Source organism: Ranitomeya variabilis, chromosome 5 (assembly GCF_051348905.1).
Source record: "Ranitomeya variabilis isolate aRanVar5 chromosome 5, aRanVar5.hap1, whole genome shotgun sequence".
NCBI classification, from domain to species: Eukaryota; Metazoa; Chordata; class Amphibia; order Anura; family Dendrobatidae; genus Ranitomeya; species Ranitomeya variabilis.
The window spans coordinates 208,636,434-208,651,369 of record NC_135236.1 but is presented as its reverse complement, the minus strand read 5'-3'; the positions used below and the strand labels follow the sequence as shown (position 1 = coordinate 208,651,369).

Below are 14,936 nucleotides of genomic sequence, written 5' to 3'. Positions count from 1 at the left end.
AACGCAATAATTCGAGCAATACAACGATAATAACCCCTTTTTCTTAACGACCTTGACATCACCTATGAACGTTTCCAAAGCAACCAACAAAAAAGGGAGGGTGGGTGGGAGCTTGTTTCTAGTACGGTGGGGGACCTAAAATGGTTGCCCCACTGAGATGGCCGTTGCCCCTTATACTGCCCGCCCTTACTCCGCCTCTTCTCCCCATTCCCCCTCCCCCTAGCCATACATCATTCCCCTGATTCAAATTTATTAACCCTTCCCCACCCAAAATTCCCTCAACCCAATGCTTTCTCATGTATTATCACTTAACCCTGTCATGGCGTCCTCCCTTTGAAGGCCTGCGGCCCAGTACGGCCTTACTTGACAGTTGGTATACGTGAATCCCCATGAGTTTCTCTACCCACCTTTTTTACTCCTCATTTTTACCCTTCAACCAAACGGCCCGACCGCTTTATCTGAAATAAAAAACTGACCACAATGGTATTTGGATAAGTTGGCCACAGCAGCCGTTTATTAACACATAATAACAAACAGTTTATTTATTAAACATTAACCACGGGGAGGGTGGTCCTCGAAGCCCCAAAATGTAATAAACTTGGCCTCCAGACCATAAAAACTTGTCTTCCATAACCGTAAAACTTGGCCTCCAGGTCACGTCTTGCCTCTAGCCGCTACGCTCCAGCTCAGAGACGCCCATAGACTCACCCGGCCAATTTCCTCCAAAATTACCCATATATCCTAATTATCACCTCCATGTGATCTTTTTGTTCCATTCCAAATTTGTTCACCCACGGGGGAGTCCAGGACCTTAGAGATCCCCCCCCCCTCCGATCCACCATTTCCATCACCACCAACCTCGAGGACCTCCCCCCCCCACGCCACCAGCATAAATGTTCTGACCCCTCAAACATTTATGTCACGCCATACCAAAATACCTTTCTCAATGCCCTCTTGAATCGCCAGACACCACAAATCTAGACCTATCGCATTTAAATGGACCCCATCTTTCCTCCAGTATTCCCCTTGCCCAGACTCCAGATCCTTATGCCGAACCACAAGTGCCCCATTTCTCACCATAAAACGTGAAATCGCTCTTAACTTAATCCTCGCCTTGTTCACACCATGAACAGATCTTGCCTCGCGCCAAACCTTCCTGGGCACAATGTCCGACCAAACAACCAACAAACGTGGAAACATAGACCAAAGCCGTAACATGTCAAACTTGATATCCTTAATTAGTTCCCTACAGGGACGTTTGCCCAAGTCATTGCCCCCCAAATGAACCACCAACAAGTCTGGCACCCGATCCAATCGAACAAATCTGTGGAATTCCGACAGCAATTGCTTCCACATCATACCCCTTTTTCCGATCCACCTCAGGGTTCCACGCGATCGGGGCACTCCCAGTTGTCTCCCGTCCGGCCGAACGTCGGCCCTCAATGCCGCCCAGAATACAAATGAATGACCCATGATCCAAATAAGCAATTGCCTCGGCTCTGAAAATAGAAAAGGAAACATCAACACCGTATAACTGAAAAGGAAAACTGCGGTCAATTAGATCAATCCGTTACAACAAAGACGGGCGAATGTAAGAACGAAATCTTACTGATTCCCACCGACCGATCCTCTGAACCATTTCATCTCCTAGACCCCTCCTGGCAGCCTCCGTTGCCGCCCCAATCCGGAATGAATGCCCACTAAAATTCTTCGCTGAAATGCCCCCTTTTTCCAAACAACGTCTAAATACAGTCAAAAATTGAAAACGGGAGAGAAATGACCCATCCTTATGCACTAACAATGGGCAATCCCCCGAACCTGGACCAGACAGGAACTCCCTCAAACATTTTACCGGGCAAACTGGAGAGCCGTTTACCTCAAAAAGAACCACTCGACAACCTTTACCTGCAGTATCCGTTTTGGAAGAACGCAAAATTATCACTAGCCTGTCCCCAAACATGTCCACATCCTGCCTCAGTATACCACCTTTCTTACACTTGGAAGGACTAACCAATTCACCTAACCGAAACGCACCAAAAAATGCTAGAGAAAATGCTAATCTAAACAAAATTACTTCCCCCATATCCGAACACACAGCCTCTAACTGATTTTCCAGATTTAATAAAACTTCATATGACACCGGCCGCCTACCGTCTGACACCTTCCAGCCTTTACGACAGCCTTTTACCACCTGCCGGACCAGAAACGATTTTGTCAAATCCTGCAACCCTCTAAGTTTAAAGCCAAAAGCCAAGCCTGATAACGAATTATTGATTTTTGACACTGACCAACCTGACTCCCAGATATGACCGATAAATAAAATCAATTTGCTTTCGTCCTCTAAATCCGCACCCATCTGATTTTTCCACCGGACCCAAGAATCCCAGGCCCTCGTATAGTGCGACCAAGTTCCAGCCGACAGCGATCTGGCCAACAAGTCTCTCACTGCCCCAGCGGAAGATTCCAAAGCTCCTCTGAACAAACCTTCCCCGTGGGTTCCACTTGAGGTGCCAACTCCCGAACACGATCCCACTGCGAAGAAGAAAGAGCTTCAAGAATTTTGTTATATTTCAAAACCCCAAGCTCCGCCGTGACCCACAAATTAAAATTCAAACCAGCCCAAACCAATTGTTGTAAAACTCGCAGAAGAGAGTGTTTTGATGATGACAACGAATTAATAGCCTCCATGGCCCCAACTGAGCCGCAACAAAAACATATTTTCTTGTCTCGAACATTGCCTCCCCATAGTGTCAAAGCTACCACGATAGGAAAAACTTTGCGTAGTGTAATATCAGCCACTAAACTGTTCTCTTTCCACGTTTTTGGCCACTCGGCCACTAACCATTCGTTCCGAAAAAAACAAAGAAAAACCCGATTCGTCCACTGAAGCGACCAAAATGCCGAGAAACTCCGCCGACACCACCGGCGCAATCCAGAGTGACTTTCCATTGTATGAATCCAGAAAAAATTCCCAAACTTTCAAATCATCCTTCAGATCCCTTCTAAGCCGTATGAAATGATTTGGCGCCCTAATCCCAACCGTGGCCAATGAAAGTCTACGACAAAAGGCTCTTCCCATTGGCATGATCCGACATGCGAAGTTCAGTTTACCAAGCAACGACTGGACCTCACGAAGTGTTACCTTCTTCAAGCTACCCACACGCTTCACCTCCAATCTCATGTTCACCAGTTTGTCCTCAGGCAATCTACACTCCATTGCCACCGTGTCGATTTCAATACCCAGAAAACTCAAAGATGTAACAGGCCCAACCGTTTTTTCCTCTGCCAACGGAACGCCAAATTTTTTAGCCACCCCTTCCATCGAGTGAAGTAAAACCGAACAATCCGAAGAAAAGGCCGACCCAACAAACAAGAAATCATCCAGATAATGAACACAAGAACCGAGTCCTGTCACGTCCTTAACTACCCATTCTAAAAACGTACTAAATGCTTCGAAATAGGCGCATGACAATGAACACCCCATTGGTAAACAACGATCCACAAAAAATCCCCCGTCCCAAAAACAACCAAGCAAATGCATACTGTCCAGATGAACTGGTAGCAGTCTAAACGTTGCCTCAATGTCCGTCTTTGCCAACATGGCCCCTTGTCCACATTTTCTAACCCATGACATTGCCGAATCAAAAGAAGTATATAACACAGAACACAATTGGGGGTCAATTCCATCGTTTACCGAAGAGCCCTTCGGAAATGAGAGGTGATGAATCAACCTGAACTTGTTAGGCTCCTTTTTTGGTACAACCCCCAATGGCGACACTCTCAGGTTAACCATGGGGGCTGTGTCAAACGGCCCAGCCATTCTACCTAAAGCCACTTCTTTTTGCAATTTTTCAGTGACCACTTCTGGGAATTCCCTGGCTGATTTCAAATTCCTGGTTGATAACCTCACCTCCATGTCAACAAAAGGGATCTTGAATCCCTCCCGAAAACCATCACGCAACAATTTTGCAGCCTCTTTGTCAGGGTATTTATTTAGGAAGTGCTCCATCTCTTCCAGCCGAACCGGTGTCACCCCTTTTTTCAAAACCCTCAGATCCCTTCTGTTTTCCTCCCTTGAAGCACTTCGACACCCCATGATTACCTCCGCAGGCGGAACACTCGTGTTTGAATTTGCACTTGGCGCCGAACCTGCATGCGCCGTCATTGTATGAGAAGCACAGTCCTTTCTGTACTGCCACCGAGTGCCCTGACTGCCCTGAACCCCCGGTGCCCCCAAGAAACGATTGTGAACCCGAACCCCCTTTTCCAGGGGCCGTCACTCTCATCCATAGAGCTATGTCTTTATGTTCCCATCTAATGTTTGGACGAACTGCTTTCCTCTGGCGGAATTGTTCATCATATCTCAACCATCCTTGTCCCCCGTATACTCTATATGCCTCCCCTATGGTATCCATATAGCAGAATAGGGGCGAACAATTTTCTGGCGCTTTTTCCCCAATCACACTAGCCAATATAGCGAAAGCCTGTAACCAATTATTGAATGTGCGGGGTATCAAACGAAAACGTCTCCTCTCCTCGTCTTCCTTTTTATACTCATCCCGTCTGACCCTGTCTAAATTAAAACGTTCGAGTGGGAGAAGTGAGAATATCTCCACGTATTCCCCCTTCCAAATCCTATCCCTTACTTCCTGCTTTAAATGTGTTCCCAGAGGCCCCTCAAAACAGACATACACTTCACATTTTGCAGCATCCCCTAAACGCACTGCTTCATCTTTATCTTTGTGCATTCACATTTGAGGCTAGTGCAGGTAAGTAAAAAGAAGTGCAGTCTCGCTCACCTGGCTGCCTGGGTGCTGTGTTCCCAGCAGCCGCCAATCCGGCGTCCTGACGCGATCTCTCTGGGCGCGTGCTTCCTCCATCCTTGTGCTGTCCCATGGAAGTTGATGCAGTGTGCAGCCAGCCTGACTCGACCGCTGCGTCCCCAGTGTCCATACGTCCCACATGTCCTGGTTCAAATCCATCTGATGATCCTCTTCTTCTAAATGAATGGCCTAATCCATGCTCCCCCCTCCTCTCCCCCTCCCCAGTGGCCAGAGATTCCCTCCCTCCTACTACACAGCGATCTCCTCCATGCCTGCGGTCAGCTTCGCCCCCCCTCCCCCTCCCCCTCCCAGCTGCAGCACAGGGACGTCCAGCTCTGCTCTCTGTAGCAGCAGCAGCAGCCGATGAGCAGGAGGAGACTCCCCACTGCCACTCACCAGCCGCCCTGCGTGCTGATGCTCGCCCCGCCGACTCCTCACTGCTGCTGGATGAATGCCGAGCCTGGGGCCGAACCGAAGGGGCCCCAGCCGTTCCTGACCCCGGATCCCTGGCTCCTTCAGCTGCTGGTGAGTGCTCGCGTTGCCGGCTTCCCCCCTGCGCTGAAGGCACCTGACTAGCAGGCCCTCGTGTGCTCTTCAGTACCTCTCTGCCCCGCCGAGCCGAGCCCGTTCCTGGTTGGGCAGCGGCCGCTCCTGCTCCTGGATCCACGCTTCCTCCAGACGCCATCGCTGCAGGGGAGGCCGACACCTCCCCCTGTTGCAGGCCCCGCCGGTGTTGCGGATTCCTCCCAGCCGCAGGTTTACGCGCCGGCTGCCGACGCTTCGTGACCGCGGCCGGAGGGTCCGTAGAGGGGCTCCTTATACGGCGCCGGGCCCTGGGGGTAGCCTCAGGGCTGAGGCGCTCCGGAGGCCTAGACCTCCGAGTCCGTCGCCCTGCACTTAAACCTTGGGGTTGGTCGGCTCCCTCATCAGGCAGCAGGCCCTGAATGGATGCCTGCAGCCATCCCGCACCTCTGGTTCCCGCAGCCGCTCTCAATTGCTGCAAAATCGCCTCAATCTCCATAACTAAAATCAGCTCTGAGCTTGTTTCTAGTACGGTGGGGGACCTAAAATGGTTGCCCCACTGAGATGGCCGTTGCCCCTTATACTGCCCGCCCTTACTCCGCCTCTTCTCCCCATTCCCCCTCCCCCTAGCCATACATCATTCCCCTGATTCAAATTTATTAACCCTTCCCCACCCAAAATTCCCTCAACCCAATGCTTTCTCATGTATTATCACTTAACCCTGTCATGGCGTCCTCCCTTTGAAGGCCTGCGGCCCAGTACGGCCTTACTCCACACCAAAACCCTGCGATTCTTAAAAGAATGGAACAATGAGTATTTCTTTTTTTAAAAGCCTACTGCAACTTTTTTTATATATACAATTATAATGTTCCCTGTGTTCCTTTTTATTTTATATTTTCTCACACATAAGATTTTTCCAAAGGAAACATGAAATATGTAATGTGAAAATTTCAATACTGCCTCTCTTCAATAGTAAAGTCTAGATTTAGGAAATATTAAAGCAAAATCAATAAGTGCTTAGTATTAGGGAATATTTATCCTTCTCTATCATAATATATTTCAATAGTGTTTTTCACATATGTTAAGCAGAAAAAGGGAAACAATGTTTTTTTTTACCTATTCCAGTTCCAGCTTTGCGCAAATTTTTTTCAAGATAACACTGTAACCACTAAACCTTACAGTGCAGCTATAAAGGTAAAATCCGCAAGGCCCGTGATCAAGTCAGCAAATAAAGAGTTAAGAATGACCGTGGGCAGCAAGGTACTATACATTTTGTGGTTATACATTATGTAGCCATGAAAATGATTAATTAATCTTCCCTCTTTAAGACTTCTATTTTTATTTATCTGCTCTTATGTATTTGCATTTTTCAGTTGTGATGAAATAGCTCTTGTAATGTATCATTTCTGTCAGTGAAAATGCTCAGTTTTTGTAGGAAATGCACCAGGTCCATACTGATGTGTAGACAATAGATAAGATGCGCACTCAGCAGTTATAGGAGTGCTGGCCAGACTGGAAAGTTCCAATGATCAAGTAGAAGGTAATCTGCCACACTCACAGAAAAATAATTTAGTTTTTTTATTTTTACTTATTTTATGTATAGTCATTCACCACAGTGTTCAGTATTATAATAGATGACACCACAGTGTTCAGTATTATAATAGATGACGATGGATAAAGGGATAAATTACATTATGTTTCGACCCAGTCTGGGTCTTTCTCAAACCTCGCTAAAAAATAAATATATGTAATAATAAGTATATATACAAGTATATAAGTATATATACAAAATTATATGGTCATATCATAGACACAAAATAAATACAAAAAATCATGAGAAATAAAACTATAACACCCAAATATTTAAAAATAACAGATAAAAAAAATAAGAAAATAAAGGAATAATCGAGAACAAATAAGCTGGTATTTGGATAATCAACAATCTTAAACCAGTGACATATCGCAAGGCAATGGCTATTGTATCAACATGGTCTTTTAAACAAGAAAGGACCAGAGATTATCCACATGCACTGGTGTAAATATACATAGACATAATCCACATCTGTGTAAAAGTGACAGGTGAAACATTAATATATGTTCAAAGATCAAAAGAGTAGGTAAGGGTATATAATGTCGAGATAAGGGTATATAATGTCAAGATACTGTCTTAAATCCAGTTATGACAATATTGTGATCCAAGAGGGGCTGTGGGAAAAAAAATATAAGAGTCTATGGTATAGGGTAAGAAGTGGGATAAGCATAAGGAAAACTACAGACCATGAAGATGGGTGTCCAGGGAATCAGGTGTGGAGCGCACCGTGCGCTATCTGTAGTGTCAGTGGTTCTTTAAGTATGCTTTTGGAGCGGTACTTCAGTGTCTGAATGCCGAAAGTAGGATATTTTTGTGTGGAAAAGCAGCTTTTTGATCTAGCTGGATAATCGTACAATAGATGATTATAAATGGGGGGAAAATTAAAAAATTACCGTATATACTCGAGTATAAGCCGACCCGAGTATAAGCCGAGACCCCTAATTTTGCCACAAAAAACTGGGAAAACTTATTAACTCGAGTCAAAGCCTAAGGTAGGAAATGCAGCAGCTACTGGTAAACTTCAACAATAAAAATAGATACCAATAAAAGTAAAATTAATTGAGACATCAGTAGGTTGTGTTTTTGAATATCCATATTGAATCAGGAGCCCCATATAATGCTCCATACAAAACACGCCCCATATAATGCTCCATTAAGTTCATGATGGGCCCCATAAGATGCCCCATATAAAAGTGTTCCACATATAATGCTCCATACAGTTTATTATGGCACCATAAGATGCTCCATATAAAAATGTGCCACATATAATGCTCCATACAGTTCATTATGGCCCCACAAGATGCTCCATATAAAAATGTGCCACATGTAATGCTGCTGCAATAAAAAAAATGACATGCTCACCCCTCGTTGAAGCCCACTGCTCCTCAGTGTCCCGTCTCTCCGCAGTGACTGTTCAGGCAGCGGGCGGCGCACACACTAATACGTCATCGCGCCCTCTGACCTGAACAGTTACTGCAGAGGATGCGGAAGATGGGGCGGCAGTGGAATGGGGAAAGGTGAATATGAAATACTCTCCTGCTCCGGCGCGGTCCCTGGCAGCTTTTCCCGGACAGATGGTCTCCAGGAGCCGGCAGCTTCTTCCTCTGTTCAGCCTTCACTGGTACCGCTTATTACAGTAATGAATTTGCGGCTCCACCCCTATGGGAGTGGAGTCCATATTCATTACTTTAATGAGCGGTACCACGTGACCGCTGAACAGAGGAAGAGCTGTGGGCGCCGGAGACCATGGGACATGCAGGGACCGCGCCAGGAGCAGGTATGTGACAGTCATCGCTCCCCCTCACCCGCCGACCATGACTCGAGTATAAGCCGAGAGGGGCACTTTCAGCCCCCAAAAATGGGCTGAAAATCTCGTCTTATACTCGAGTATATACGGTAAGTAATAAAGAAAAAATATATATAAAAGAAAAAGTAAAAAAAAAATAAAAAAAAAATAAAGATAATAAATGATTACTTAAACTGTTTGTAAATGATTGGATGTGGTGGATCCTGACTATAGAATTATCTTATGGGAAAAATAATAATGATGAGAAATAGATGAATGCAGAAAAAAAAGAATGAAAACGTTAAAAAAAACTAATAAAATGGAGTACATATTGTAAACAAAAAGAAGAGTAAAAAAGAAAATTGGAGACAAATAATTTGAGAATAGCAAAGGATGATAAAGTAGCATGAAAATAAAGGAAATAATGAAAATAAAAGTAAAATAAAAAATGAAAAATAAAATATAAAAAATATAAAAATAAAAGATGTTACTGGTGTGAATTTTTTTTGGGGGGAAAAAGGTTGGATTGTATAGATGTACTTACCCCCGAGGGATATATCAGTGTCAATGAGTATAAAAAAAAGGTAAAAATATGATTAGATGAAGAAAAAGAAGAACATATATAAATAAATTCTCACCAGAGGAACACTTCGGTAACTTAAATAGATTCAACATGCATAGGGCTCACTAGATTATATCAAAGCATATATCTTATATACAGTCTACACATTAGAATAAAATAAAGCAAAAAGTTCCATAGCCAGGGGTTGGTATACCTATGTGCTGATGTTATTGAACTAAAAAGTCCAGTTCTTTCTTTAAACCTTTAAGTGATAGTGTCTGTAAGGTATGAATCCTGTAGGATTCCCTCTCTTTGAGTAGTTTAATATGATTTTCACCTATGCTGGGTCTGGTGACCTGTTCAAATATCTGAACTCTTAGTTGTGATACTGTATGGTTGGCGGCCAACAAGTGATGGGGTAGTGGAAGCCAAACCTTCTTACATCTAATAGTGGACTTGTGACTTGCTATTCTGTCCCTGACATGTTGTGTTATTTTCACCCACGCATATAAGGCTGCCGTCACACTAGCAGTATTTGGTCAGTATTTTACATCAGTACTGTATTTGTAAGCCAAAACCAGGAGTGGAACAATTAGAGGAAAAGTATAATAGAAACATATGCTCCACTTTTGCATTTATCACCCACTCCTGGTTTTGGCTTACAAATACTGATGTAAAATACTGACCAAATACTGCTAGTGTGATGGCAGCCTAAGGCCACAAGGGCATTTAATCACTCAGATAGCGAAATTCGTGTAACAGGTGTAAAAGCCTCTTAGAGGGTATCGTTTCCCTGATACTGATGTGTATACAGCACAAGGACTGTATATTGGCATACAATCTGCCATATACGGTTCATCTGGTAGATTTTCGGAATATAAAATGTTGCTCACAAAGGATGTATATACCTTGTAGACTACCTGTCATGGCTGTTATGGATCCTTTAAGAGAATGCCCATTAAAGAGGCGTCACATCTACATTTTAATGTGTGGTGACAACCTGTACAGGGATGTGTTTTTCTGAGGTTCTGCAGTGTTTAGAAGAAAGGTGGAAATGTACGTGAGTAGTGAAAGTAAGATTAGGATAGCAGTAATAACTTACTATAGTCTGGTGGTTTATAGTGTGGTGATGTTAAGAAGATCCTTATGGGGGCTTAAAGGGTGTGTACCAAGTTTGAACGTAATCCCCTATCCATACTTAATGATCATTGTGGGTCCCAGTGCTGATCGCTTTTTTCATGATAACTGGGAATGGGAATGTGTTACACACATATACTGTAATAAAAAAAGGGAGACTGCGTGGTACACCTTAGTTAAAGTTGGTCCTTAAGTTGGATACTACTCCAGTTATAAAAACTTGGAGTGCCACGTTCCTTCATATATTTATAATAAAAAAGTGATAATACCCAATTATGTTAGTGAGATAATAGAAAAGACTAATTAGCTGCTTGAAAGCATTTGTTGCTTTTTGACCTGGTGTTAGTGATGAGTGAGTGTGCTCGGATAAGTCGTTATGCAAGCATGCTGCTCGTGTGCTAACCGAGTGACTTTGGCGTGCTGTAATGCAAATCATGCAGCCGAGGGGACTCGAACATATTTTTGATCACGCCGAAGACACTTGGTTAGCACACAAGCATACTTGGGTAACACATTCGCTCATCACTACCTGGAGTAGCTTGTACACTGTAGCTCATGTCCAGCATATGTCACTGGGTTTCTCTGTAATTTCAGTTTCGCATCTCTCTGTGTTTACTAATGGAGACACTTAATGCCACCACTCCGCATTATGTCCGATGCATAAAACCCAATGATGAAAAGTTGCCTTTCGAGTAAGTATGAAGCTAACTAAGCAGCTTGTATGTTTTATTGTTTTATGTATATGCAATAATCAGCCACGACATTAGAAGATCCTGCCAAATAATGTGTGTTTACCCGTCATGATACTAAAACAGTTCTATACAATCCAGGCATGACCGACCCTCACCAAGGCCTTCAAAGTGCTTTGTGCTATCTGGCTCCAAGACATTAGTTGAAGATCCTATAAATCGTGAGGTTGAGCCTCCATGGATGGAATTTGTGTTTCCAGTGCATCCTACACATGCTCCATAGAATTTAGACCTGTGACATTAGGAGGCTGTTAACACTTCTTGTCATTTTCATTAAGTCAATTTTCAACAATTTTTGCAAAGTAGCAGGGTTCATTATCTTGCTAAAAGAGGGTGCTGTAATTGGGGAATAATAAAGTAAGCAAAGCACTTCGCACCTTTCTATGTATTTCATTTAAAAAGTAATTTGCCAATAGGGTACAGCAAGAGCCAATAAAATATTTTTTTTTATTACTAGTTAATTACTCTCAATTTCTCTATGGCCTCTCATTGGGGGACACAGGAACCATGGGTGTATGCTGCTGCCACTAGGAGGCTGACACTATGCAAATAAAAAAGTTAGCTCCTCCGCAGTGTACACCCCACCGACAGGAAGTAGGATGTTCAGTTTAGCTTAGTGTCAGTAGGAGGTGGACACGGGTCTTTCATTAGACCCTTATCTACCTCAATGTGCATCGTTTTCTTTCAGGTTTTTCCAGAAGGGATACAGGGTGAAAAGTCACACCTGTAGTCCCACATTATGGACTATGAGTACGGCGTGTACTGCCACCCCGTATCCTCATAGCTCCCTCAGCAGGACCATGATCCTAGCACACCAGCGTGCTTAGAAGTCCGGTCCTAGCTCCGTCCCCCACCCACTCGCCCACCAGAGCCTGTCGGTTGGAGGAGACGAGGACGTCCATCACAGCTCCCTGGACGTCTCATACCTTCCTTGGATTAAGGTTAGTAACGGACGACGTGGGATGTGTGAGGTGAGTATTTCCCCATCTGTCCCAGAGTAGGATCGTCACTGTTACTAGGCACAGGTCGTCTTTGAATAGAGAAGTGGACATAGTGCACAGAAAGAACAGGTGAGATCTTGTTACGCACAAGCACAGGATCAAGTCCCCAATGGGTAACAGACAGTTCTTTAAAGCGATCTTAGCTGCAGACAGCATTTGCAGGCACAGTCTCCCTCATCTGCACGGCGGCCTTTGCAGGCGGCTGCACCCCTTCTTGTGCCCCGCCGGCGGCCGCACTGTTGTGAATTCCACTCTTGGGCTCCCTCCGGTGGTTGTAAGTAGCACTTTTGTGAGTTCTGCTCTTGGGCTCCCTCCGGTGGTTTTGAGTGGTATGGCTGCTTCTTGGATTTAGCATCAGCAGCTGCTTCCACTGATCGTCTTTCTGGCTCGGCTATTTTAGTCTGGCCTTATCCCTCAATCAATGCCAGTTGTCAATTGTTCCTGCTTGGAGTCACGGCTCTTTTGGATTTCCCTGACACTCTGACCTGTTTAGCAAAGATAAGTCCTTGCTTGTCCTTTTGCAGTCCTCTTGTTGTGGACTTATTGTTCAGCACATTCTATGTTTTGCTCATTTGTCCAGCTTATCAGTATGGATCTATTCAGCTAAGCTGGAAGCTCTGGGCAGCAGATTTTGCCCTCCACACCTTTAGTCAGGTGTGGAGATTTTTGCATTTCTCTGCGGTGGACTTTTTCTAGTTTTTATTACTGACCGCACAGTGTTCTGTCCTGTTCTATCTATCTAGCTAGAAGTGGCCTCCTTTGCTGAATCTTGTTTCATTCTATGTATGTCATTTCCTTCTCCTCTCACAGTCATTATTTGTGGGGGGCTGTCTATCCTTTGGGGATTTTCTCTGAGGCAAGATAGCTTTCCTGTTTCTACCTTTAGGGGTAGCTAGTTCTCCGGCTGTGACGAGGTGTCCAGGGAGTGACAGGAACATCCCACGGCTACTTCTAGTGTTGTGTTAAGATCAGGAACTGCGGTCAGTATAGTTACCACCTGCTCAGAGCTAGTCGCATGTCGCTCCTAAATCACCAGTCCATAAGAGTACAACTGGCCAAAAATGAGTTGAATGCATCTCAAAAGAAGGAAAAGAAAAAGAGTTCTGAGCCATTTTTTTTTCTTTAGTCTGTTTTGTCTTTTTCCTTCCTCTTAATCTCTGGGTGGTTCAGGATTTGGGCGCGGGCATGGATGTTCAGGGTTTGTTTTCTCGTGTGGATCAGCTTGCTGCAAGAGTACAGAGTATCCAAGATTATGTTGTTCAGACTCCGGTTTTAGAGCCTAGAATTCCTACTCCAGATTTGTTTTATGGGGATAGATCCAAGTTTTTGAACTTTAAAAATAACTGCAAATTGTTTTTTGCTTTGAAACCCCGTTCCTCTGGTGATCCCATTCAGCAAGTTAAAATAGTTATTTCTTTGCTGCGTGGTGACCCTCAGGACTGGGCATTCTCCCTTGAGTCAGGGGATCCGGCATTGCTTAATGTAGATTCCTTTTTTTCAATCGCTCGGATTATTGTATGATGAACCTAACTCTGTGGATCATGCGGAAAAAACCTTGTTGGCCCTGTGTCAGGGTCAGGAAGCGGCAGAATTATACTGCCAGAAATTTAGAAAATGGTCTGTGCTGTTGTGAACTCTGTGTTCAGGCTCCCTCTTGTGGTCACTGGTGGTATGGTGTGACTTTTGCTTTGGGCTCCCCCTGGTGGCTTTGCCTGTTATCCTGCTGGTCTCTGGCTATCAGCTGGTTCGTTATCCCTGGGAGGTTCCTATATAGCTCTGTTTTACTTTCACTTGTTCCCAGCTGTCGATGTAATCAGTGCTACTCAGATTCCTTCTGACTACCTTGCTCCCAGTCCATCCAGGATAAGCTTTTTGTTTGCTCATTTTTTGATCAGCAGTGTTTATCATGTTTTCTGTTCCAGCTTGCTAAAATGTAATTCCCTCGCTTGCTGGTTGCTCTAGTGGGCTGAGTTTCTCCCCACACACCGTTAGTTGGTGTGTGGGTTCTTGAAATCTCAGGATGGATATTTTGTAAGGGTTTTTATTGATCGCATAGACCCCTGCTCTATTTTCTGCTTTCTAGTACTAGTGGGCCTCTTTTGCTGAATCTGATTTCATCCCTATGTATGTGCCTTCTTCTTACTTCACCGTTAATATTTGTTGGGGGCTTCTATATCTTTGGGGATTATTTCTCTGGAGGCAAGCGAGGTCTTTCTTTCTCTTTAGGGGTAGCTAGTTCCTCAGGCTGGCTCGAGACGTCTAGGAATTTTTTAGGCACGTTCACCGGCTACCTCTAGTTGTTTTGGATAGGTTCAGATTTGCGATCAGTCCAGTTACCATCTCCCTAGAGCTCGTCCTTAGTTTAATCACTTGCTGATCTATTTGTGATCCTCAGCCACTCGGGATCATAACACTGTGCTCACTAAATGGAATGAGGACGCTCTGGCAGCAATTTTCAGAAAGGGTCTTTCTGAAGCCCTTAAAGACGTTATGGTGGGGTTCCCCACGCCTGTTGGTTTGAGCGAATCTATGTCTCTAGCCATTCAGATTGATCGGCGCCTGCGCGAGCGCAAAGTGGTGCACCATATGGCAGCGTCCTCTGAACAGAGTCCTGAGCCTATGCAATGTGATAGGATTTTGACTAGAGCAGAACAGAGGGGATACAGACGACAGAATGGGCTGTGTTTTTACTGTGGTGATTCTGCTCATGCTATTTCTGATTGCCCTAAGCGTATTAAGAGGGTAGCTAGATCTGTTACCATCAG

At 44.5% G+C, this 14,936-nt stretch overlaps 1 protein-coding gene across 1 annotated transcript in view; it reads left to right on the top strand.

Annotated features, from left to right (window-relative positions):
• Positions 1-14,936, top strand: part of MYO5C (myosin VC) — a 425,456-nt gene that overhangs the window by 241,658 nt on the left and 168,862 nt on the right. Inside the window, exons 15-16 of the mRNA XM_077263765.1 lie at positions 6,471-6,605; positions 11,016-11,113. Of these exons, the coding sequence (XP_077119880.1) occupies positions 6,471-6,605; positions 11,016-11,113 (233 nt within the window). The remainder of the gene's footprint in view (positions 1-6,470; positions 6,606-11,015; positions 11,114-14,936) is intronic.